The 24,494-nt window shown below is 59.1% G+C and overlaps 1 protein-coding gene across 1 annotated transcript in view; it reads left to right on the top strand.

The window, feature by feature from the left end:
- The window catches only part of Cacna1a (calcium voltage-gated channel subunit alpha1 A), a 248,011-nt gene that overhangs the window by 95,686 nt on the left and 127,831 nt on the right, over positions 1 to 24,494 (top strand). Inside the window, 2 exon segments of the mRNA XM_047531985.1 lie at positions 3,051 to 3,156; positions 5,318 to 5,457. Of these exon segments, the coding sequence (XP_047387941.1) occupies positions 3,051 to 3,156; positions 5,318 to 5,457 (246 nt within the window).

The following is a 24,494-nucleotide window of genomic DNA, read 5'->3' on the forward strand; positions in this document are numbered from 1 at the left end:
AGGGGGGTGTGGCGCTGGCTGGTGTGGCGTTTGGCACGTAGGTCTGGGTGTGGCCTGTCTTTGCCTTGCTCGTCCTGGAGAAGTCTAGGTCTGGAGTCCAGGCGACACTGGCCACGGAAGCCCCGATGATGCAGCCGGTGAAGTGCGTGCTGACGGTCTCCCGGGCCTCGTCTGGAACCTTCAGCTCAGAGCTGGTGCAAAAAGGAGGCCACGTCCCAGCTGTTCAGGGGCTGGAGGCCAGGGGACCGGCAGGGAGACCGCAGCTTGATGCAGAAGCAAACAAGGAGGCCGAGCTGGCAGGGAGGGAACCAAGTCGCACTCCGATCATGGCCAGCGGAGGCCAGGACGGGGCTTGGCCTTGCTTCTCTGTGTACAAATATTGTCCCTTATTTTCTGGGCTGCGGGGTGAGACTGTGAAGTATTCAGGCAGCACAAGCCAGCTGTGTTCCCTGGGCTCCTAATGACTGTCAGTCGGAGGCAGGAAGCCAGTCAGCCGTGATCGTCAGCAGGGCTGGGTTTTGTTCTCTCCCTAAATTGTCCTGAGAGTGGCTTTGCTTCTCAGAGTGTGTGGGGCCGGCATCAGCTGGTTTTCCTGCCTGATGAGACTTCTTGCTGCTCAGCTTATGTTTCCACCTGGAAAATGGGTTCGGGTATCAACTTCCTCTTCCAGCATTGACCTTGATGGAACTTCCAAAATGCCAAACCTCACTCCAGGGCTGGAGGGCGGGCGAAGCTAATCGGTTTTCAGAGAAGAAAGTTAGGAGGAGGGACGGGGTTGAGCAAGGCCAGGTTCCTCCCAAGACGTACTGGGGTCCCTCTGTGGAGCAGAGGCTCCGTCCCCAGGGACGCTCCGTGGTGTCTGGAGACTCTTCAGGTTGTCCCGACTGGAGAGTGGGTGCAGTTACTGGCATCGGGTGGGTAGAGGCCCTGGACGCTGCCCAGCATCCAGCAGGATCCACGGCAGCCCTGCCTCAAGAGCCCAGCCCCAAACGTCGGAGGGCCAGGGCCGGTGAGCCTCGTCCGCGTGGCCAGTGCCCTGTGGCTTCCTGGCTAGTGTCCACTTCTCCACGCCTGGAGCTCCTCAGAGTTCACCAGCTCCTTTCACCAAGGCTGTTGGACTGGGGACACTTCTGAGAGATCTGGCAGGGGACAGGGACACTCATTCACCAGCCATCAGAATGTCACTGCCCAGGTTCATATGAAATGAACAAGACCGACCGTCCCCATGGGTAGCCCTTTTCCTGAGGTGCTGTGGGGACTTACCAGCCCAGGAGAGCATGCTCAAGGTACAGAGGGTTTGTCCCTGCCTGGAGGGGAGGTGGCCTCCGGGAGAGCCACCCGTCCCAGCCCCTTCCTCGGGTCTCTGAAGATCAGTTTCTTGAGTGCCTGCCCTGACCACCATATATATATTTTTTATTGAGGCCATGTTCACATATTTTAAAGTGACTGACTTGGTGTCACTTGGCAGGCACAGCGTCTTGTGCACCTCGCTAGTTTCCAGTGTGAAGCAGCCGGCTCCCCACAGCAGCTGCTCTGCCTTCTCGGAGTTGCCTGTTTTTGACATTTCGTGGACGTGGAATCATAAACTATCTGCTTTGTGTCTGGCTTTCTTGCTTTAGCATGTTTTTAAGGTAATACTGCATTTTATGGATGGGCCATGTTTTGTTCATGCGTCCCTGGAGGCATGACCCGGTGTCTCGTTGTGGTTTTGATTGGCATCTCCCCAGTGATTGATGGTGGTCTTGATTAGCATCTCCCCGGTGGCTGATGGTGGTCTTGATTGGCATCTCCCTGGTGGCTGATGGTGTTGAGCACCTTCTCACGTGCATCTGTGCATCTTTGGAGAGATGTCTATCCAAGTTCTTTGCCCACTTTTTAATTGAATCATTTCTTCTTGTTGACTTGTAAGTGCTCTTTATATATTCTGGACAGTGGCCCTTACTGGATGCATGACTTGCAAATCTTTCCTGCCTTTCCATTGGTTGTCTTTTCATTTTCTTTGTAATATCTTCTGATGCACCATCGAGTGTTCCTAAAACCTGATGTGCCCATTTCTCCTCTGTGGCTCTTGCTCTTGCATTTAGTGTCACATCTGACCACTGGGCTTTCAAGTGCAGGTCTCAGTCCCTGCCCTGCCTTTTCTCCACGCATCTGCCAGCTGATGGTATGGTACATGTGACCTGTGATTGATGGATATGGAACACGACAACCCCCCCACGGTGTGTGCTGGGGGAGGGGCTGGGAGAGCGCTGCCCACGGGCTGCACCGATCCTCCCGAAACACATCCTTTCCCAGCTGCTGACCGCTGACCCCGGACCCTGCCCCATCTCGCCAGCAAGAACAGGTTTCAAATGCCCAAACCGACATGCTCGTTAATTAAGTCACCTCTCAGCGTGACCCGCACAAGCACCGACACCCGCTTCGGGAGGGGACTCATTTCCCACCAGGGAAGTGGGTCCGTTGAGGCCCGACCCCACTGCAGGACAGGGCTCTGCTGACCCCTGAAGTCTGTGCCCCGCACCGTCCCCTTGTGCGAGCAGCGATGCTCTGCACTGCCCACGGGTCCCAGGACCCCCACATGCCCACGTCTGGGTGCTCAGGTGCGAGCACAGGACCTGCAGGTCCTCCGTGGCCCCCGTCCTCTCAGGGCCGGGCACACCAGACTCGCCCCGCGGTATTATTTTGGGAACAGTGACGGGGAGCGTCTGTCGTGTTCGGCACACACACATTTTTTCCTGAGTGTCTTCCACCCACGCGTGGAGCAGTTCACAGATGTGGAGACCGAGGTCAGCACACCCTCGCCTGCCGGTCCGCGTGCGGAGGCTACTCAGTCATTTGCTCTTCTCTGGGGCCAGTGTGTCTCTCCTCCCTCGCTCTCTCCCTCGCCTCCCGCTGTGTTCGTGCCGTCAGTCCGTCCCCGAGGGTCCGAGTGGTTCCGGTGGGGCGGGAGGTCCGCGGGGAGGGCGTCTGTGGGGTGTGGCGGGGCCGGGGGAGCGGGCGGGCCGGGTGTCCTTCCTGGGTCAGCTGGGCTTTTCCTTAATTCCCGGAACTCCCTTTGAGTACATGATCTTAGCCACCATCATAGCCAACTGCATCGTCCTGGCCCTGGAGCAGCACCTGCCCGACGACGACAAGACCCCGATGTCCGAGCGGCTGGTGAGCGACCCGCGGGCTCCCTGCCTCGCGGCAGGGTGTGGGGCGGCATGGGCGGCGGGCGGGGGGCTGAGGGCCAGCACCACCTGGGGCAGGGGACGCCGGGCTGCCCACCCACCCGGGAGCCCAGCGGGAGGGGGACGATGATGGCCAGCCACGGGGTCCATGGGACACGTTCAGAACAACCCGCGGGCTGGGGCGTGGCCGGGTGGTGGCGCCTGCCGGAGGCCTGGCTCCAGCCCCAGCACCGCAGCGAAGCAGAACAGAACGAGCCTCGAGAGGGTCGTGACCAAACGCAGAGCCCAGACACTGAGGTGGCCAGCGCCCGAGAGCCCGGCCCCAGCCGCACCGCCTCCGAGACCCGCCCGCCCCGGCCGCTTATGTCCTCGGCTCGTCTGTCTTGACCTGCTAAGGCACCTGCCAGACGACGGGTCACCTCTCCACCGCCCCGGAGTCTGTGTCCCTCAACCTGCAGACCTTGTCCCGGACAGTGTGGCTCCCGCCCGCCCGAGCCCTGGTCGCTGTTCGGGTTTCCAGGTGTGTCCCACGGATGCCACTTGATGGCTGGTTCCCGCAGGATGCAAACACAATCTGGATTTTTTTTAACTTAATTTTTCAGTGCTGGGGATGGAACCCAGGGCCTCACACGGGCTGGGCAAGCGCTGGACCGCCGAGCTGCGCCAGCCCTGAGTCCAGTTCTGTCACGTAGAGGAAGGGGCCCTGGAGGACGCGCGAACTCCTCAGCTCGTTCAGCGAAAGCGCGCAGGGCTGTCCGCCAGCCGCGCCAAGATCCTTCCTGAAGCCCCGAGCCTGCGGCCGAGCTCCGCTGCTGGAATCCTTGCCCCTCACCGCTTTTCTTTTCTTTTTTGGTATCGCGGATAGAACCAGGGGTGTTTAACCACCGAGCCACATCCCAGCTCTTTTTTGTGTTTTATTTAGAGACGGGGTCTTGCTGGGTTGCTCAGGGCCTCGCTAAGTTGCTGAGGCTGACTTTGAACTCATGATCCTCCTGCCTCAGCCTCCTGAGCCGCTGGGATGACAGGCTGCCCCCGGCCCGGCTCTTTTCTTTTTTCACCGGAGTGCTCCAGCGCTGAGCCCCACCCCAGCCCCTTCGCCTTCCAGAACCAGTTGTCATAGCTCAAAGGCTGGGGAGGAGAGGCGTCAGAATCTGCGCCTCCCAAACTCGTGAAGTGGCGATGGTCTCCCGGCTCTTGTGCTTTGATGGCTGTTTATCAGAGAGTGCCGTCTCAAGGTCGCAGTCAGCCCGGTGAACCTACCATTTCAAGATGGATTTGTTCTTGGTTCAAATGAAACCGTGTGAAAAGACTCCGTTGAAAGAACCCCGAGCTCGGACCGAGACCTGGCACAGAGCTGCGGCTCGTGGGAGGCGGGCTCAGCCCCAGCACCACACGCTCAGGAGCGCATCGGCGGCCACGATGTGGAAACAGAGTCGCGAAGCCTGAGACGCAGGTGACGGAAGCGTGAGAGGTGTTCCCTAAGAGGCGGGAAGGGTGCGCCCCTGCAACAGCACGCACATGGCCACTTCAGATGCATCGGACTCGCAGCCGGGGGCCGGCACCGGGCAGGGAGTCCGCACGGGCGCGGGCTCACCAGGCGGCACGACCGTTGCCCCGTCCAGGTCGGCCTGAGCAGCTGCGCTGTGCGCGCCCGCCAAGAAGCTCCTACCAGAGTGAGATCTGGGATTGAGGTCGGCCTATGAGGTCCAACCTCAGAACCTTGGAGCGCTGCCTGCTGACAAGTCGAGCACGGAATCCGGCAATTTCCAGGAGCACTTCTTGCTGGAAGAGGCACGTTCCACACTGATGCTCTCCGAGGTCTCAGTCAGCCAGGCTGCAGAATGCATTTTAAATTCTATGACACTTGATCTCAGCGTCCACCCGTGGCCTGTGGCTGCCATGTTGGATCACGCACATCCAAACAGTTCTCCTTGGCCGAGTGGTGCGTGGGATTGGCCAGGAGGGAAGAAGGAGGATGTCTTCTGGAAGCTTCTGCCTCTCTTGCACAGGCACTCACAACAGCAGGACGCAGCGGGGGTGGGGGGACCCGGAAAACGTGAGAGGGAGGTGGGTGTGGACTCCCGGCAGGCGGGGGTCCTGGCCCCGTGGCCCAGCCCAGGGCTCTGACTTGCCTCTCTCCCTTCCAGGATGACACAGAGCCATACTTCATCGGGATTTTTTGTTTTGAGGCTGGTATCAAGATCATCGCCCTCGGATTCGCCTTCCACAAAGGCTCGTACCTGAGGAACGGCTGGAACGTGATGGACTTCGTGGTAGTGCTGACAGGGTAAGCGCGTGCCCTCCTTCACACTCGTCTCGCCTCGGCACCGTGGCGGCTCGGGCTCGGGGCTCCGCGCCCCTGTGTTCCTCCACACGCGTCCGCTCCCCTCCTACCCCAGCTGTCCGTCCAGGCGGGCGCTTTCCGTCACCCTTAAAATAATCACTGGTTACAGCCGGTGGCTTCCAAAGTGCCTCCCGCGCGTCCTTTGATCCTCATGCCCCAGGGAACTGGGAAACGGTGCTTTTCCCCATCTGACCACCGAGGAACCCAGAATACAGAGGGTAACTCGCCCTTCCCGTGGCCCAACTGGCAAATGTGGGGGCGAGATTTGAACCCAAGAGTCTCCGATTCCAGACTTTGAGCTTCCACCTCTCCTACCTGTGTGGGTCTCGTGCTCTGCTTGGAGAGAGTGTCCCTCTGTTTCATGGTGGTTAATGTTGGGGGGTTTCTGGGTGCAAGAGACTGTGGTTAGGGCTGTTTTTGTGGTTATAGCTATAAGGTACAAATAAGGTACAGCCACTGAGGTCAAGGAGTTTCCAGTTCCGAATACAGTGAGCCAAGTTGGAAAGTGCATGTACACACTTTCTTCTGAGGAGCTGTATGAGGTGATACTAGCTGCTGTGACAAAAGATCCCAAACTAGGAAATGACTTAAGCCAAAAAAAAAAACTTTATTTCTCATTCATTCAAAGTCCAAAACAGTTGTTCTGGTCGTGAGGTTGTCTCCTCCGTGATCGAGGGACCAGAGCCCCTCATTGTCAACCACAGCTTCCAGAAACTCCAGGCCTGTCAGTATCAAAGCACAGAAGAGAAATGAGCAGAGAAAGCGTCACCGTGGGAATCCTATGGGCTGGGACCCACCTGGCCCAGACCTGTCCGGGTGGCACTGCGTGGGCTGGAACTGGGTCACGTGACCCCACGCCCTGCGAGGGAAGCTGGGGAATGTCAGGTGTGCTTGGAAGGAAAGGGAAATGGCCCCGGTGAGTATCCCGCTGGTCTCTGCAGGGACTCCCACGACCTGTGTCGGAGCCCAGCATGGCCGTGGCCACCTGAGTGGCCACCGGGGGAGGGGAGCGCCAGGCAGGGGGACAGCAGGTGCCCAGGCTGGACAGAAAGGAGGCCAGGGCAGCTGGAGCGAGTGACAGGTTCGAGGCAGGGAGGTGACAGGGCAGCTGGCCGCCCAGCGGGAGCCTCTCATCCCGCGGCGTCCCCGGGTCCCCTCACCTCTGCCCAGAAGCACCATTCCTGGATTTCGTGTTTCTCGTTCCGTTTGGGCATTTTCTCTGACCGTGCAGGGCCGCTGTTCCTCGGTGTGCCGAGGGGCTGGTTCCGGGACCCCCTAAAGTCGCCAAGCTCTGGGTGTTCGCGGCCTGACGTACGGTGGGGTAGGATTTGCAGGTGACCTTCACAGCCTCCTGCGGACTTTAAGTCACCTCTGGGCCACGTGCGGTGCCTGATGTGTCAGTGCTGTGCAGTCGCCGTGCCGTGCTGTCCCGGGAGGAGGACGAGGAAAGCGTCCAAATACACGGATCTGGAGGGCCGACCGTGTATAAGAAACGCGTGGTATCCCTCTGCAAGCTCAAGGTTTCTCTGTCGATGTTCCTCTACAGCCTGCCTTTTGCTCCCACATGAGATTAATCAGATGAGCAAGGCTAGTCCTCCTTCGTCCATTTTCACTGCTGTATTGTACTCCGTGGTTTGAACAGTCATTCCATCTGGAATCGTTTCCAGCTCTGGGTTCTTCGGCACCCAACTGCTGTCTCTTTCTTTCTCTCTTTCTTTTTTTTTTTTTTTTTTTTTTTTTTTGCGGTGCTGAGGATTGAACCCAGAGCCTTGTGCTTATGAGGCAAGCATTCTACCCACTGAGCTACGTCCCCAACCCTGTTGTCTCTTTCTTGAGAGTGGTTTCTCTAGGGCACGTGCCCAGGAGAGGAACTTCTGAGGTGTGTACCGTGTGCGTCCTCCGCCTTGCTGGGTCTTGCCACGGTGCTCCGCAAAGTGGTCATGCTGGTTTGTGTTCCCTGGGGTGACGTTTGCTGGCAGAAGAACTGACTTGACCTTACTGGCAAGGAGGATCCTTTAAAACCTGGTGGCTCCTTCCTTCCTTCCTTCTTTATTTTATTTTATTTTATTTATTCTCTTTCTATGGTGCTTGAGACACCTAAGGAAGCTCACAGAGTGCTTAGCAGGTAGAAGTCTCAATACAGGTCAAGAAGCTCAGGGGCAGCCGCTGGGAGGCTCGTGTGCCCCCTGTTCACTGCAGGGTGATCCTCCTTCCGGTTTCCTGATGCCTAGGGGGTCTCTAGAGGAGAAAGTCTTTGTCCAGGTCCTAAGGTAGGACCCACGGCTGGCACGCCTGAGCCCGTGGAGACTGAATGCAGGAATCTGTGTGTGTGTGTGTGTGTGTGTGTGCGCGCGCGTAATAGAGAGAGAGGGAGGGAGGGAGATTTGTAGTTTTTTATATTTTCAGCAGATTCTGACCCTGTTATTCTGAATATAATTGAATTGCACTCCAGGCTATTGTTCTCATCTTTCTCTCTCTCCACCCCATCCCCTTCCTTCCTTCCTGGTGGCGCCGTCTCCCCGTCTCAGGCCTGCGCTCCCCATGAATGCCCTCCCCGGCCGGCCTCACCTCCTGTTGGTGAGAACACCCTGCAGACATGGCCCTTTGCTGGGGTTGGTGATGGAGGAACCGGCTCCGCCTGGGCTCCTCCTGGTCCACCTTGGTGCACGCTTTCCAGCCGCCTCCCGTCTTCTCACGATCCTAAGCCCACCAAGCAGTCAGGCTGCGCTGACTTCTCATGGCCTACTGAGGGCTTTTTGCTGCCTGCTTGTGTGAGATTCCCTGGGAAGATCTTACCCGGGGATTTTTGTTTGTTTGCTCTTTTAGATCAAAGCGCCTCAGAGAAACCCTAACTTGGAGATCTTATCAAACCCCTTTAAAGCATACTTAAATTGTTGCTGGAATCCCAATCATTAAACCAGAAATGTGTAAGAGGAAGATTTCAGAAGCTTGGCTTTATTTCTGAGATGATGGAAATAGAGATGCTCAGATAGAGAGTTAGATGTTTAACAGTCAAAGAATACAGTCGTGCATGTTCAGAAACGAGACTCCACCTGCCCAGGGTGGGAAGAAGACCCCTGGTTTTGTAAGCACGGGCGTGACCCTGCACCTGGCACAGAGTAGGTGCTAGTGAAATAAGTGATTGTGAAGCTGGAAAGCGGTGAGACTTCTGATCATCGGAATGTTCCAGAAGATTCACCCAGATGCTGAGGAGAGGGAGACCTTCCACTGACAGAGGCAGTGACCTGGTCCAGGAATCCACAGCAGATTTCTGACGTCAGGTGCCTGTGGACAGGTAGACTCTGGGTCTGTGCCAATTTTGACCTCTTGTGACTGTTTCAAAGTGAATGTTCCTCCTTGGAAGGTGCCATCTCTGCACTGCCCCAGGCTTGGGGTAGTTGTGTTGAGGACCAGAAGCAAGAAAAGGCTCAGACCCTCGGGAAATTGCAAGAAGGGGTGTTGTCTCTGGTCTCCTGGCATCGTGGACTTTGGGGATTGGGTAGACGCCCGCAGGCCCTTACCCCTGAGGATGCTAAGACACAGAGAGGCTAAGAAACTTGCCCAAAGTCACACAGTGGGGGTTAATCAAAGATCTTCCAGAATAGGGTGGTCTCAGGGAGCCTGAACCCCAGTCTGGGGTACAATGGAGTGGCCTCCTTGATTCATGTCACCCTCAGGTTCTGCTCAAGCCGACTTCTCTTCCTTCCTCCTCCCGTTGAGTACCTCGGCTTGGTCTGGTTGCCAACAAGTAACCTGCTCCCGCCTCCATGTCTGTTAGATAGTTGAGGACCTGAGGCCCAGGGGTCAGGTGACTTGACAGAATTGTGTTCCTCTCATGCCGTCTCCTTAGTGACGCATTGAACAAACTCACGTAAGCACTCCCTGCCTCATCTTCCTTCCTTCACGTCCCATGCAGCCTCCTAAGTTGCCTGCACATATAAACAGCATTACCCAGCAAATAAGAAAGCTCAACCGGCATTCCAGTCCCGAGACCACCTAGTAGCTCCTCTGGGTCTCAGCTGCATCTTGGTTTAATGCCTCTCTGCAGTCATTTCTCACCCTGCGGATTAGTCACCCTGGATTCCCTGCCGCGGCACGAGTGCTTTTCATCAGTCTCAATGTGAGTTGTAGCATGGAGAGCATCCGTCTTTTTATTGTTTGGAGCATCTGGTTGCCAGGAAATCTGCTGAACCGTGTTTCATCAGGCCCACCCCCTTCCTAGCAGCAGCAGGAACTCGTCTCTCCCAACCTCTAACACCGGCCTTGGTGCCAGCGAGGATCATGACCTTGCTGCTGAGGTGACCGTGCTCATGGTTTATCAAGTGCCTACTGTGTGCCAGACACTGCATGAACCATCTTGTGTGCGGGGTTGCAGTTCAGCCTCCCGAGCCTCTTCACAGGCTCATCTGAGGCTCAGAGAGGTTGAGCTACTTGGAAAGGGACTCACAGCAAGGGGTGCATCAGAATCGCAATCACTCTGATAGGAATTGACCCCCCAAACAAGCGTAACCCTGGGCCTGTGTTCAATTCAAAGAGCTGTGTTCAGCCCACCTGAAGGTGTGATGTAACCTTATGAACATGGCACCTGTTACTAACAGCTGGTCGTGTGAGGCCCTGGTGGACTGGAGCTCACCGGGAGCTGACCGTCCACTCTATCCCCTGGGCCCCTGGACCTTTCTGGGTGCTTCACAATTGGGGGTTGGTGAACCGAAGGGAAAAAGCTTGTGGGGGTGCGGAGGCGCCGCGGCCCCGCCCCTCGTCCGCCCGCCCCGCCCCTTGACCCCCCACGCCCGTCCCCTGCGCCGCCTGAGACCCTCCCTGGCGACATGGAGCTCCCTCCCGCCGCACGCCGGGTGCTCTGCAGGGCAGAGCATCCCTGAGCCACCAAGCCGGGCTCGGCGTGGACGCTCTGCTTCCCGGTTGTCACTGAGAAAGCTTGGCCTCCTGTCCTGCCCAGGCAGGGACCTCGGCAGGAGCAGCCCGTGGCTCACGGTGACGCCCATCCACGAGGCCCCTTCGCCACCCTCCCGCTCAGGTCCTCAGTCGGCCGCCTGCCCACGCCCTGACCTCGTCCTGACCGCGGGTCTCAGGGAGCGACGGCGGGAAGCCTGGAGGCCACAGGTTTCAGCACCCTGGACAGCGGCCAGCACCTCCCACTGCGCCGGGCCTGAGCCCAGGCCAGAGGGCCGGGTGACCTTGCTGGGTCCTGAGGTCCCTGGGCCGTTCCCCCCGTGGGGCTGGAGGAGACCTTGCCGTCCATCTCAGGTTCGGGAGCCAATCGAGGTCTTGTCCTCTTGAATTGCCGTGACAAATGCCAGCCGGCCTCCTGAGGGGCATCTGGCCACCGCCTCTGTGGCTGATGACGCCGCTCCTCGTGCCCGGGCAGGGAGGCAGCTGCCTCGCGGGAGAGGAAGTCTCAGCGGAAGGGAGCCAGGGAGGGGTGCCTGGGGCCCGGGAGGAGGCCACCACCGGAGGCCTGGCGCCTGGGGAGGGTGGGGAGCTGGATGACTGCCCTGCCCCTGGGAGGGACCTGGTTCCAGACTCAGGGACAACAGGCCCTGGCCATCAGCAGGGCGCAGGGCTGACGTCAGGGGGGATGGAGACGAAGCCCCTGTGCCCTGAGCTCGCTGGCTCCTTGAATCCTGCAGGTCCTGCCTCATCCTGGGGCCTCCAGGGCCCCTCCTGCCGATGAGCCCAGCCTGGGGAGCGGGGGTTCTCAGGCACCCACACCTGGGCTGTCCAGCGACCCTGCTCTGGCCCCCTGGTGCCCCCATAAGTCCACGTCACTGAGTAGCAGCTCCGGCCTTCCAGGGGCTCCCGCTCTCCTGCCCCGCCTTTCCACCCACCCACCCACAGGCCACCCCAGTCCAGCTGAGGGGTGCTGCCTGGCAGCACTTGCCCTCAGGCCTGCTGGGTACTGTTGTGCACGTTGCACACTGAACCAGGAAGTGGTGTTCTAAGTGTGGACCTCGCCTGTTTTTGAACTTCTTTTGCAGACTTGATGGGCTAGAGAGTATCAAGTACTGTACGCCCAGGAAGGAATCCCTCATCCCTAAGAAGCATTGATCATGACAGTCATGTTCTGGGTTTGTTTGTTTGCTCTGGTGGTTCCAAAGGTGTCTGAGCCACGGGTAGCTTTGTCCTCGCTGTTCACAGGCCCCATTGGAGGCCCAGCCTCATTTCAGGCTATAAAATGCTGGTATCCAGGCAAAGACAGGAAGGAAACTTTAAACTCCTCGCGTCCAGCTCTGGACACTCCACTGTGGCGGATTCTGCTTCTGGGGTCTCAAGCTGCCGTTGACAGAAGGACCGAATGGTGGTTTGGATGAGTCCTTCAGTAGACGGTAACTGGGTGGCACCTTCTTGCTGCCATGTTGCCTGCAGCCCAGCTGCTGTGTGTGCCAACCGCTTTAAAGACGAAGGCCGGCAGAGTACAAAGACCCTCAGGTGGGCGAGACCACAGGCTTTGAATTAGAACAGGTTCAAAACCCAGCACCACTGTTTCCATGCTGTGTGACCTTGGGCAAGTTACTCCACCTCTCTGAATCATGGTTTCTTCATCTGGAAAATAGAAGTCTTCCTATTCGCCACCGCATGGTTGTCCGAGAACTTTCATAGGCTCAAGTCTGGTGTGTGTGCGGATGGGCTCACGGGTGGTGGACGGTCTGGAGAAAGAGGAAGGGAGGTGTTGCGTTGGGCCTCAGCTTCCTCACCTGTAGGCTGTGAATCATGACCGTACCTACCTCAAAAAGTAGGATTCAGTGAGCTAATGCACGTGAGGCGTGTAGAACAGCAACTGGCACGGGCCGCGTGCTCAGTGACATCCGCTATTGTCCCACTAATGACTGTAATTATGATGATGATAATAATCACCGAGACTCCTCCAGGCCTGCTTCCACCGCCGGTTATTTAACTATGGGGAGCGCTGGCTTCTGCCCGTTGGGTGCCCGACATACAGCCTCCCCTTCAATTTGGGGGGAGTCCTTCCCCTCTCCCCAGGGTGCTGCACTACGTTGCTCAGACTGGCTTCCAATTCCTGAGCTCACGGGACCCTCCTGCCTCAGCCTCCCCAGAGGCTGGGACCACAGGTGGGTGGCTATGGCCACTGTGTGGTCCTGGGTCGGGGACCCCACATGCACCAGCCAATTGAAGGTGAGGGAGATGCTTCCTACCCCTGCCTGCTGGTGGTCAGGGCAGGGGACTTAGTGACTCAGCCAGGGAGGGACAGTCTGGACCCCTCGGTGGCAGCTGCTGCCCTGGTGTTAGTCCGGTTGGATTGTCCTTGCCCACTTTCCAAGCCCCTCTTCTGGCCTCCCTTGGTGATTTGAGTTTTCTGATAATATCTCTTACACCTCAGACAGCCAGTCAGTGGCTGTGGGTGGCAATCAAGAAGCCAAACTGACCCTGAAAGAAGGATTATTTGAGTGTAGCAGAAAATCATATAGTTAGGGAAACAGAAGGGATAAGTGTCTCTGTCCATTTTCCAAGACTATAACAAAATACCCAAGGCTGGGTAGCTTATAAAGAAAAGAGGTTGGTTAGCTTATAAAGAAAAGAGGTTGGTTTGTCCTTATGGTTCTGGAGGCTCAGGGCTGAGGGCCTGTGCACCAGGCGATGGCCGGATGCTGGAAGAGTCCTGAGGTCATGCAGGATGCCCCATGGCAAGAGGCAGAGGCGCACACATGTGGGCTTCTGTGCTCCCTGGTCTTTCTGCCTATAAGGTCTCTGGCCTCGCTCCCTCTTCTCACAAAGCCCCCAGGATCCCATCGTGACCTCCTCTCACCCTCGCCTCCCGAGGACCCACCTGTGAACGCGTAGTCAGGGAAGTTTCCGTCTTCTTGGTGCCTCACAGTTGGGGTTGACCACCATCGGGAATCGTGGGCAGGACAGTGGGCAGCAGAAAGCAAGGAGAGGGCAGCCGGGACGGTGGCCTTGGCTGAGGCGCTCCCTCGGTTACCCCCTAGCGAGGGGCTGCGGCCGTGCTTCCTCCAGAGCCCGAGCTCCACCCCCTCCAGACGCACCCCTGTGGACCTCGGCCCTGCCTGTCACTCACTGCTGAGGCTCCTGGGCAGAGCATTCTGAGAGTCCCTCGTCCCTGGGCTTCAGCTCTGAAGAGGAGACAAGGCCACCCTGCCGGGAGAGTGTTTCACTTTCCTACCACTCTGGAGATTTCTCTCACTTTTATTTTGTACGTCTGGCCCCTGACTTACGGCAGTTTTGACCTTGTGATGGTGTGGAAGCCACATGCATCCGGTAGAAGCCATACTTGGAATTTGGGATCATGATCTTCCCCGGTCAGCTACCCGCAGTACAGCTTTCCCTCGTGGTGCCGGGCAGCAGCCCCTCGCCAGCCTCACCGTCACAAGGATACAGACCACCCTCGGCTGCTTATTGCGGGGCCAAGCCTGCTGTTCGATAGGTTACACGTGTTTAATGCATTTTCGATTCATGATATTTTCAATATCCAGTGGGTTTCTCAGGACCCCATCCCTTCATAAGTCAGTGTGTGTATAAAGGTGCCTTTAAGGTTGGACATTTGATTGTGAAGTTCCATCTTAATTCCCCGTGTCCATTTGTTCTGTACGTCCCTTTGTATCAGTCACATATCATCACACGGTGCTGCGTAACAAGCAGCCCCAGTGACAAGCATTTATCAAGCAGTGGTTCTGAGGTTGGTGGGCGGGGCGTGCTCGGCTGGGCGCTTCACTCTGGTCTCGGATGAGCTCATCTCTCAGGATCGGCTGGCTGCAGGCTGATAGGGACTGGAAGTCTGCTCTGCTCCACGCGGTGTCACAGCGCCCAGCAGGCTAGCCGGGGCGTGTTCACGTGGTTCTAAGAGCCAGAGGAGAGCTCAGGCCTCTGGAGGACTTGTTCCAGGACCAGCTCATCATCGCTGTGGCCACTGTTGGCCAGAGCAAGCTGTGGCCAGTCTAGACTCAGGGGGGCACTGAAGACCCCCTTTCTTGGTGGGAGAAGCGCCACGGTCCCATTGGAAAGGGTGTATGCACAGGAGGTTGTTCACTAGAGCCCACGGGGCCCTGGGTCAGGGATGGATTCCTGGCCTGCCGGCTGCCCCTGGTGGTCCGCACCATGCGGCCTGGCTCTCGTCAGCGGGGGCTTTTGATGCCATTGTTTGAAACGCCCCCTGCTTCTGCTCTGAGTCCCCGGCTCGGGGGCAGAGGCCGGGCCTTCCCTGCCACGGCGCCCTTCTCTCCGTTCCACCCTCTTTTCTAGCGACGCCCACCTCTCTTCTCTCCCGCAGTGCCCGGCTTAGGGGCACCCAAGCCCAAGAGGAAGGTCAATCTCAGAGACAGGAAACTAGTGTGAATTAAGCACCTGCTGGATGCCGGACTCCTCGCACACCTTGTCACCTCCAGCCTTCCTGTGGCTTGAACGATTTCACAGATGAGAAAACGTGAGGCTCAGAGAGGGAAGCCACATGGACAATGAGTTCCAGAGCCAGGATTTGGGCACAGGTCTGTCCCACTGCACAGCAGGCTCCCTTCTGTCTGCGGTCCCGTGTTAGAGGGAAGGCGGTGAGGGACGCCCTCCTCCCGGCAGCTTCTGCTCACTCAGCCCCGGGCCTTTGCACTGGCTGTTGCCTGGGTCTGAAACGTGATCTCTCCTCCGTGCCTGGCTACCTCCTACGCGGATGCGACATTAGAAGTGCTTCCTGTCTGGGGTGGTGCGCACCAGTTGGAAAGAGGCTTCCTTATTGTGCCTTGGTGTGCTGCATCCGGGGCGAGATCCAGGGTGGAAGAGGAAACAGAGGACCACAGAGGCTCTCTGGGGGTTCAGGGAGGCGCACGCTGACGCCGTCCAGTGCTCACCGGGCTGGGCCCTGCTTAGCTCTCAGCATCTGACAGGGTCAGGCGCCTTCCCTGTGGGATGGCCATGGCGGGACATGTTCACTGCTGTGAGCAGCCTCTTCTTCCAGGAAGCCCACCTTGCCCAAAGCCAGGGTCGGTCCTTCCTCAGGCCCACCTGATGGCACCCGTGACTCTCTCTGTCCCTTCCCTGGAGGACCAGGCCGAACCCCAACAGGACCTGAGAAGCGACTTCTAAAGATTCCTCTTCAAAAGTGGATGAGGGAGTGGCGGCAAGTCTGTCACCGTGTGGAGGGACCGGCCTTATGGGGACCTGCCCAGGTGTCCAGGGATGAAGGCACGAGGAGGGCCTGTGCTTGTGCTGTCTTCCTGTTCTGGGGCTGGACGGGGGTGCTGGACAGTGTCCAGCCTGCTCTGGAGACACGGGGTGCCCGTGCCCCTCGCTCTGCCAACCCAGGTGCCTCCTGAGAAGCCCGGGCCTCGACCCTCGAGGCTGGAGGACAGGTATGGCTCCCTGTGGCCGGCGTGAGCTCAAGGGTGCAGCGGGGTCTCCTCAGTGCCCGCCTCCCGGGTGTCCATGGCAGACCTGAGCTCAGAGAAGTCAGGGGTCCACCCGACCCCGTGGCCAGCAGAGCGGCAGACCCAGGCTCTGAGGGAGGACAGGGTCACGTCCCCGCTTTGTGATGACCTGATGGGGAATCGGGAGAGGAAAGACCCTGTGTCTAGACCTGGGCCACCTGATGGCCCCCCAGGACGGGGACAGGCACGTGCTGCTGCCCGAGAGCCGTCAGCTGGGCCGGATGGCCCATCCACGCTGCCCAGGCCCTGGGTGCGTGAAGGCCGTGGAGCCCTTCCTGGGCTCTCCTGTGTCTCAGGACCCAGGTCAGCAGCGTCCACCCTGCGGCAGAGGCTCCGGAGCCGGGGACTGCTGGCGGGGCTCAGTGACAGAGGGTGACGTCTGCTTGCAGGTTCTGAGCTGTCCTCAGGTGGCCAGTTGTCAGGACAGTGCCCGTCCCTGTCCCCTGTGTCCACACCGTGTTCTCATGACGACTGAGACCTGAGCACCCACTCCTCTGTGGTCTCCGGCCGCACCGCGTGCTGTCCTCACCTGGTCACCAAGCGGGGCAGCGCGGCCCAGAGCTCCCCTGCCCCGGAGGCCGAGGCCTTCCAGTGGCGGCTCCCGACCCTGTGTGTCCCTCACCCCAGCCCCACGGCCCCCATCCTGCTCTGCTTCTGTAGATGTTCTTAGACGGCCCGCAGACGGGAGAAGGCTGGCGTTCGTCTTCCTGACCAACAGACCCACCGGCTGACTCGCTGGCTGAGTGACTGACTGACTGACTGACTGACTAATAGGCTGACTGACTGACTGACTGACTGATGGGCTGACTGACTGGCTGACTGACTGACTAATAGGCTGACTGACTGACTGACAGGCTGGCTGATTGACTGACTAATGGACTGACAGGCTGACTGACTGACTGACCGACTGACTGAGTGACTGACAGGCTGGCTGACTGACTGACTGACTGACAGGCTGGCTGATTGACTGACTGACTAATGGACTGACAGGCTGACTGACTGACTGACCGACTGACTGACTGACTGACCAACTGACTGAGTGACTGACAGGCTGGCTGACTGGCTGACTGACTGGCTGACTGAGTGACTGACAGGCTGGCTGACTGACTGACTGACTGGCTGACTGAGTGACTGACAGGCTGGCTGACTGACTGACTGACTGACTGACTGACTAACTGACTGGATGACTGATTGACTGACTGACAGGGTGGAACCAGGGCCTCACCCGGGCACCCAGCCCGGCGCCTGGCTTCCTTCTGCTTGTGTCCCACCCTGCAGGGCTGTCAGGGCATCCCGGGGGCCAGGAGCGTCCCCTGTGTCCTCACCACCTTTTCTTTACCTGTCCATCTGTGCACGGGCGGGAGGTTCTTCCAAGTCGACCGGGGGCCTGGCCGTGCTGAGGTGTGGGAGGGCTTTGGCCTCGCCCCCCACAGCCCCCAGGGCCAGCAGCCTCTGCCCTGTCCCCTGCTCTCACTCAGCTCCTGCCGCAGGGCCTTTGCACAGGCTTGGGACGCTCTCCTCTAGCTATTTGCTTCCCTCCTGGGTCACTTCCTTGGTCTTTGCTCGTTGTCCCCGCTCATACGGCCTGACACCCTGACACCCTTCCCTCTTCTCTGCCTCGTTTCCCACCACCCCTATTTATTTCTTGCCTTGGCGAGGGTCCCCCTCTGGAGTGCCAGCCCCGGGAAGGCAGGGCTTCTGCCTGTCAACTCGCTGCCGGGACCCAGGCCTGGCACCTAGCGGGCACCCAGGAAGCGAGTCCTGGAGGGACCCACCCGTCCCGAGAGTGCTCGGTCCCGCCCTCCCGTCAGGGGACAGCCTGCCTTCCCTGCGGAGGCCCCTCCCGCCTCCTGACCTCCGGCAGCCATGGTGGCAACACCCCGCTCACCTCTGAGCACGTGGCCTCGAGGGGCCCCACAGGTCCTACTGGCCCTCCAGCCCTGAGTCCACCATGCCACCTCCCCACCCTGGGCCTGGCGGCCACGTGCCACCACCCACCCCTCATCTCTTGGTGGCATCTGCAGCAATGTCCCTGGTCTGCCCTTGAGTCCACATGGCGCTGAGCGCCTCCGCGTTGGGGCGGGAGTCCCAGATCCGCTCCACCGGGGGCGTGGCCTCCGCCGTGGGGGGCTTGTTGCGTGTCTCCGCCCATCGGGTCGGGGATGGGGCCGCGGAGGCGCTTGTGCCCAGCTACTGCAGGGCTGCTCTGTGGACCTGGGGAGAGGGGTCCCGTCCCTGCGTGGCCTCCGTGGCCTGTGCCCCCAGTGGTGTGTGGCTGGCCACTGACCTTCCCTGCTGAAAGGAGTCGAGTTTGCCCCGGGACCGGGGAGGCTCTAGGCTCCGGGCCGAGGCCCTCCCGCCTCCTGCACCCCCGGAGGCACCCTCCCGCCCTCTCCTCCGAGGCAGGACACCTCTGTTTCAGGAGCCGCCAGCAGGAGCCTCGTGCGGCACTGCAAGTGGCCAGGAGCCCAGAGAAACCAGGACAGGCGCTGGGGACCGGGACGGGGCTGCAGAGGGAGCTAATTTTAGTGGCTGCAAAGTGGGGGAGAGGGAGGGAGGGAGGGGGAGGCCACAGTGCGGGTCTGCTGGACGAGGTGCTAGGGACAGTCCAGCCAGCGGGACCCAGGCCGCGGGAGCACACCTGGGGACAGGAGCCCCAGGCCGGGCCGCAGGGGCAGCCACCTGGGGTGCGTGCTGGGGGCGGACTCGGCCTCCGTCTCTGTCTCAGATTGAGGGAAGAACCTGCCGGGAGCGGCCGAGCACTGGAGAGCGGGAACCGGGGGACGTGGTGGGGAGTGGCTTTCCCCCTCTGACCCTCCGTCTCCTTTTCTGTGAGATGGAACGCTGCCTCCCACCTCCCAGTGGCTGTGAGGGTGCCGGGGACCCCCGTGGTGTGCCCCGGGCTCTGTGCCCGGCAGGGTAGTCTCCACCCGTGAGGTCCGGAAGCGACCTTGGCAGGTAGAGGAGACTCCACTTGTCCCCGTGCCGGGTGCTGTCCCGACACACGCGGGGTCAGCGTCCGAGGCCTGTGCCTTCTGATCACTCTGGTTCCCTCGGTGCGTGTCGTACACATGCACCAGGTGCCGCGTGGACGTGGAAGAGGTGCGCTTCTGTGTCGGTTCAAATGATCACAGTAACGGTGAATGAGGAGCAGGAAGGACTGGCTACGAAGCTCCGCGTGCCAGGCTGGGGACGCCGCGTCCGCAGAGGCCGCCCCTGCCCCCGCGCCCAGCCTGTCACCCCCTCCAGCGCCTCCGAGCCAGGTGGGTCCCGGCCCCTCCCTCGTGGTGGGCACTTGGTCTTCGCAGTGCCTGGACTTGAGCTGCCCGGGTCCCTGCACCGATGCTGGAAGCGGTGTGACCGGTTGCGAGAGCTGTGGTCTGACCGCCCGTTAACCCGCTTGCTGGATCGGTGATTCGAAAGAACCCACTGGACGGGGGCTGTGGGCGGGTGGGCGGGTGGGAGGAAGTTGGCCGGGGGTGCGCCTGGGATCACATCCTGGCCCCGGGCTCCTCTTCTCTCCCTCTGCTTCCTGGCGCCACCAGGAGAGCAGCTTTCCTCCACCGCGAGGTTCTGCCCCGCCGCGGGCCCAGAGCTTTGGAGTTGGCGACCACGGGCGAACACAAACCGCGAGCCAAGTAAACCGTTCCTCTTCTCAATTGTCCTTGTTTAGTACTCCGTCACAGCAATGAAAACCCGGCTAACACGACCGTTCTCATCCATGTGCTCCTTATGCACAGAGAGGTGGAGTAACTTGCACAAGATCACACAGCTAGCGAGCCCAGCAGTGTGAATCCGGCCTCTGTGTTCTTTAGCACGGCGCTTTCTTGCCCCCGAGATAGAAAGGCTCAGGGGTCATGCCGGGCAGGTGCCGTACACCCCGTTTCGCACACGTCTCTCGGGTCTTTGCAGCAGTTCTATGAGGCTTGTTCTTGATGCTTCCCATTTTCTGGAGGGAGAGAGACAGAAGCACAGAGAGGTTAAGCAACCAGTCTGGGATGCAGCAGCTGAGGACTCTGGGGTTGCAGGTTTGGGGTAGCCCCTGGTGGCTCACAGGGAGAAGTCTCCCCTTTCCCTGGGTCTGTGTAACGGTGGACACCTCCTGGCCCCTCGCCCTAACGGTGGGACAGGGTCAGTTTCTGGGAGGTGGAGGCTGTAGAGAGAGGAGCGGCTGGGCCTCTCCCGTGGCCGTCGCCGCCTGCACGCTCACGCCACGCGCGTCTCTCTGCCCCGCATCACAGGCAAATTCTATTTCCCTCAAAATAGCAAGAGGGAAAGTAACGCAAGGCTAGGGCCAGGGGAGGCCGGGGCTCCTGGGCCTCAGGGGCGGCAGCGAGGCCGGGCACAGCTGGGAGGAGGCTGGCTGGCCGCCTGCCTCCCCACCACGGGACGCTGTTCCATGCGCCTCGGTTCACTCTGCAGTCAAATGAGGAGAGCACCGTCCTCCTGCGGGCTGAGCGGCCTCCGGTAGCCGTGCCTGACCTGCCACTCACCACGCCCAGGACGGCTCCCACCCCGGTGTTCGTTTCTGCCGGTTCTGCCTGAGCCTGGTGATCCCGCTTCTTCCTGAGTAGTTGTCGGGGGTCCCACAGCAGAACTTCTCAGGCCTGGCGCCGTTGACGTTCTGGCCGCGAGGGGCTGTCCCGGGCACTTTGGCTATTTAGCAGCACCAGCAGGTCCCCACTAAAGGCACACAGCCCCCTCCCCAGTGGTGACAACCCACACCGGCCCCGGACGTGGCCAGGTGTCCCCTGCAGGGCTGCATGGCCCCTAGTTGACAAGGACGTGGCCAGGTGTCCCCTGCAGGGCTGCATGGCCCCTAGTTGACAAGGACGTGGCCAGGTGTCCCCTGCAGGGCTGCATGGCCCCTAGTTGACAAGGACGTGGCCAGGTGTCCCCTGCAGGGCTGCATGGCCCCTAATTGACAAGGACGTGGCCAGGTGTCCCCTGCAGGGCTGCATGGCCCCTAGTTGACAAGGATGTGGCCAGGTGTCCCCTGCAGGGCTACATGGCCCCTAGTTGACAAGGATGTGGCCAGGTGTCCCCTGCAGGGCTGCATGGCCCCTAGTTGACAAGGACGTGGCCATCAGTCGACATCTCCAGTCCTTTGCTCACACGTTACATGCAGAGGCGTATTTTCTCACTGGTGCCGGTGACAGATGCCTCAAGCCGTCGCCGCTCCTCTCCCACCGTCCCCTCGGTTCCTCGGTGTCTTGTTATTCTCGGGTGCGTGGTACTCATCTTCTCAGGAGGGGACTCTGCTCTCTGAGACCCGAGCGGAAGGCGCGTCCTCCGGGGGACTCCCCCTTGCTCCCTCCAGGTGCTGGCGCTCTTTCTGCCTCAGGCCACCTGACACTTTCAGACCTCCCAGGTGTTGAGAATCTAGGTCACCAGTGTCTGCAAAGGTCATCTTGTGGGTCTGAGTTCCCAGAGACTCTCTTTTTCTCCTTCTCTGCTAAATGCCACAGGAATTTTTCTCAAAATCTCTGGGGAGAGAAAGAAGGGAGTAAATTGACTCCAGATTTTCTCACCTTCAAGCTCTAACCTGTTGGAGTCTCATCTGACTTTGGGGGGGTCTCCTTTAGAATTCCATAGGTGGGCCCTGGATACACCTCCCTCCCTCTGCCTCCCGGGAGGCCCGTAAAAATCAAAATAGCAGTTTTCTGGGTTAGGCCGATGCCCTCGGGGCAGAAGTGGTTTTGATGTTCCAGCTGCCTCCTGGAAGTTCCTGACTTCACTTATTTATTTGGGGCAGAGAGTCACCTACTAAATCACTGGGCTTTTTCTTATTACAGCGAGACAGTCTTCAGATTCTGTGTGGGATTTTCCCCCCACCATTTTAGCCAGAGGGTCCGTGTGATTTCCGACCTGAAGCAGAGATCTCCCGTGTGCCTGGCAGAAAACAGCAGCTCGCCCAGCGTCTGGCGTGAGTGCCTGTGTGGATTGTTAGATGAGGATGATGGAAAGTGATGGGAGGAACAAGGTGGCCGGGGCACCCCAGGGGCCAGGGCCAGGGGCTGCGGCCTGGAGAAACCAGAGCTGGGATTCAGATTTCCCTGGGAGCCTGGCTCATCTTGGAGTAGCTCTGTCACCAGAAATGCAGTCTTGCCCGGGTGGAGTTTCTACCAGAAAGCGCTCTCTGGGTCCCAACCCCGGCCCCTGCAGCACCGGCCGCTCTGTCTCACCTCCTTCCCTCTGAGGTACGCGGCCTCCCCTCCCTGACCTCATCCTCCTCTGGTTCCTGCGCTGTCGCTTGGCCCCATTTCTGTCCGGAAGCTGCAGTAGGAGTGAACGCACTGGGCCCCTCTCACATGTCTCGCCTCTGAAGCACTCTGCGTACCGACTCTTAGCCTTGATCTCTTTTCCGCCGTGCCTTCTAGACTCTGCATTGCGTGAGACAGAGACCAATTTTGCCCGATTCTGAATTCCCTAAAGTCCTGTGCAGGCAGAGCTGCTGAACATTTGTGAAAGGGAGAGTTGCTTTTTCTTGAGCTGTAACTAGATCAGGACTCTCCGCGGCTCGGGGAACATTCAAGGTTGAAGGAGTGTGTGTCAGGCTTCTTGAAGACCACCCTAGGGTTTGGAGATTTGCTACAGGGACTCAGGGGACCCAGAAAACCTGCGAGGTTCATGGATGTGGTTCAGGGAAAGGTAGAGAGATTATACCTACAAAGCCAGAAGGGCACGGGGCAGAGACCAGGCACAGCGTCCTGTGGTCCTATGGGCAGTGCTTGGTGCTCCCAGCCACAGTGGTGACAACTGGGGTGGCTTCCATGAGCCACAGTGTCCCGGGTCTTTATCCGGGCTTGGTCACAGAGGTACAGAGACCCTTGTGACTAACCGCTCAGTCTCCAGCACCTGCAGAGTTCTAACTGGTCCAGGACAGGGGGCTCCGGTGAACACAGCAGTCGCCGTCCATCCTGTGGCCCAAGGCCAGGGATCTGCAAGGATGCTGAGGATCCTCAAGCCTCTCCCACTGTCTCCCACTGCTCGTCCACAGAAACAGCCTCCCTCCTTGAAATGCTCCTCCTCTTCCTCCCTTTGCTTCTAAGTCTCGGAATAAGTATCGTTTCCTCTCCGATCCTCCAAGTTTCCTTTGCTCAGAGAATACCCAGTTTAGTCCTTTCTGGCTGCTAACACAAAATATCGTGCATGGGGTGGCTCAGAAGTGACTGAAACTTCCAGGCACGGTGTCACGCATCTGTAATCCTCGCAGCTCAGGAGGCTGAGGCAGGAGGATCGAAAGTTCAAAGCCAGCCTCAGCAAAAGTGAGGCCCTTAGCAACTCAGTGAGACTCTGTCTCTAAATAAAATAGAAAACAGGGCTGGGGATGTGGCCCAGTGGTTGAGTACCTGAGTTCAATCCCCAGTACGCTTCCCCCACCAGAAAAAATTTCTCACTAGAGGTCTAAAGTCAAGCCACGAGCAGCACCAGGGTCCCTGGAGGCTTTAGGACTTTAGGGAAGAACCCTTTCTTGCCTCATCCAGCTTCCGTGGCTCTCAGCACTGCCTGGCTCTCCTTGGCTTGTGGACATATCCCTCCAGGCTCTGCCCTTCTTCTCTGTGTCCTGCCCTCTTCTTGTGATCCCCTTCTCCTTGGATTTGGGACTCACCCTAAATCCAGGAAGATGACCTTGTCTTGAGATCCTTAATGAATTCCACCTGCAGAGACTGTTTCTAAACAGGATGGCATTCTGAGGTGGACATGCATTTTGGGGAGACGGTGTCCTGCTTCCTCTTCTGCCTGACTTAAGGAAAGGCTGTGTTCAGGAGAGAGACCTCTCTCATCCAGAGCAGCCTGACCGTCCAACGTGGTGACCACTGTCCACGTGTGTCTGCCTAAGCTTGGATTTGAATTAATCCAAGTTAAACAAGAAAGTTACAAATCAGTTCCTTAGTCCACACAGCCAGATTTCAAGTGCCCAGTGGGCACACAGGGTGAGTGGGGACCAGGCTGGGAGAGGACGTCCCCACCATCCAGGAAGCCGACTGGGATGGAGACCTTGGAATTAAAGATGGGGCCTGAGAGCCCCAGTTCCCAGCAACAGAGGCCAGCAAGCTTTATCTTAAAGGATGAGAGAGTCACCGCCGGGCTCTGCAGGCTGTCCAGCCGGGCAGTCACTGCTCTCTGCCGTTTGTGAGTAGCCGCAGCTGAGTCCTCGCCACCCCGTTTTTATGGTAGATGGCCAGTCCATCTACTGGGCTGCCCCCCACTCCCAAATCCCAGACTCAACAGCGCCGTTTATGAATCGACAAGTGAAAACCACGCGGTTACGCTGAGGGGCAAGACGTTTTGAGACCCGAAGGCCAGGGCCCAGCCGGGCCCAGCTGCTAACCCGTGATGGACCTCTCGCACTGGCCAGGGCCGTCGCCACCCTTGAGGTCACCCCTTAGCGATTTTCAGGACACAGGACGTGGCTGTTGACAGTCCCGTGTGCTCAGCAGACCTCCTGACCTCACTCTGCATATCTCACTGAAATCGTGGGTCCTCTGACCAACAGCCGCCCAGCCCCTGGAGACCACCGGCGGGTTCGCCTGGCGAGGGTCCCCGAGGGGCGAGACCAGGCAGGGTCTG

Source organism: Sciurus carolinensis, chromosome 17 (assembly GCF_902686445.1).
Source record: "Sciurus carolinensis chromosome 17, mSciCar1.2, whole genome shotgun sequence".
NCBI lineage: Eukaryota > Metazoa > Chordata > Mammalia > Rodentia > Sciuridae > Sciurus > Sciurus carolinensis.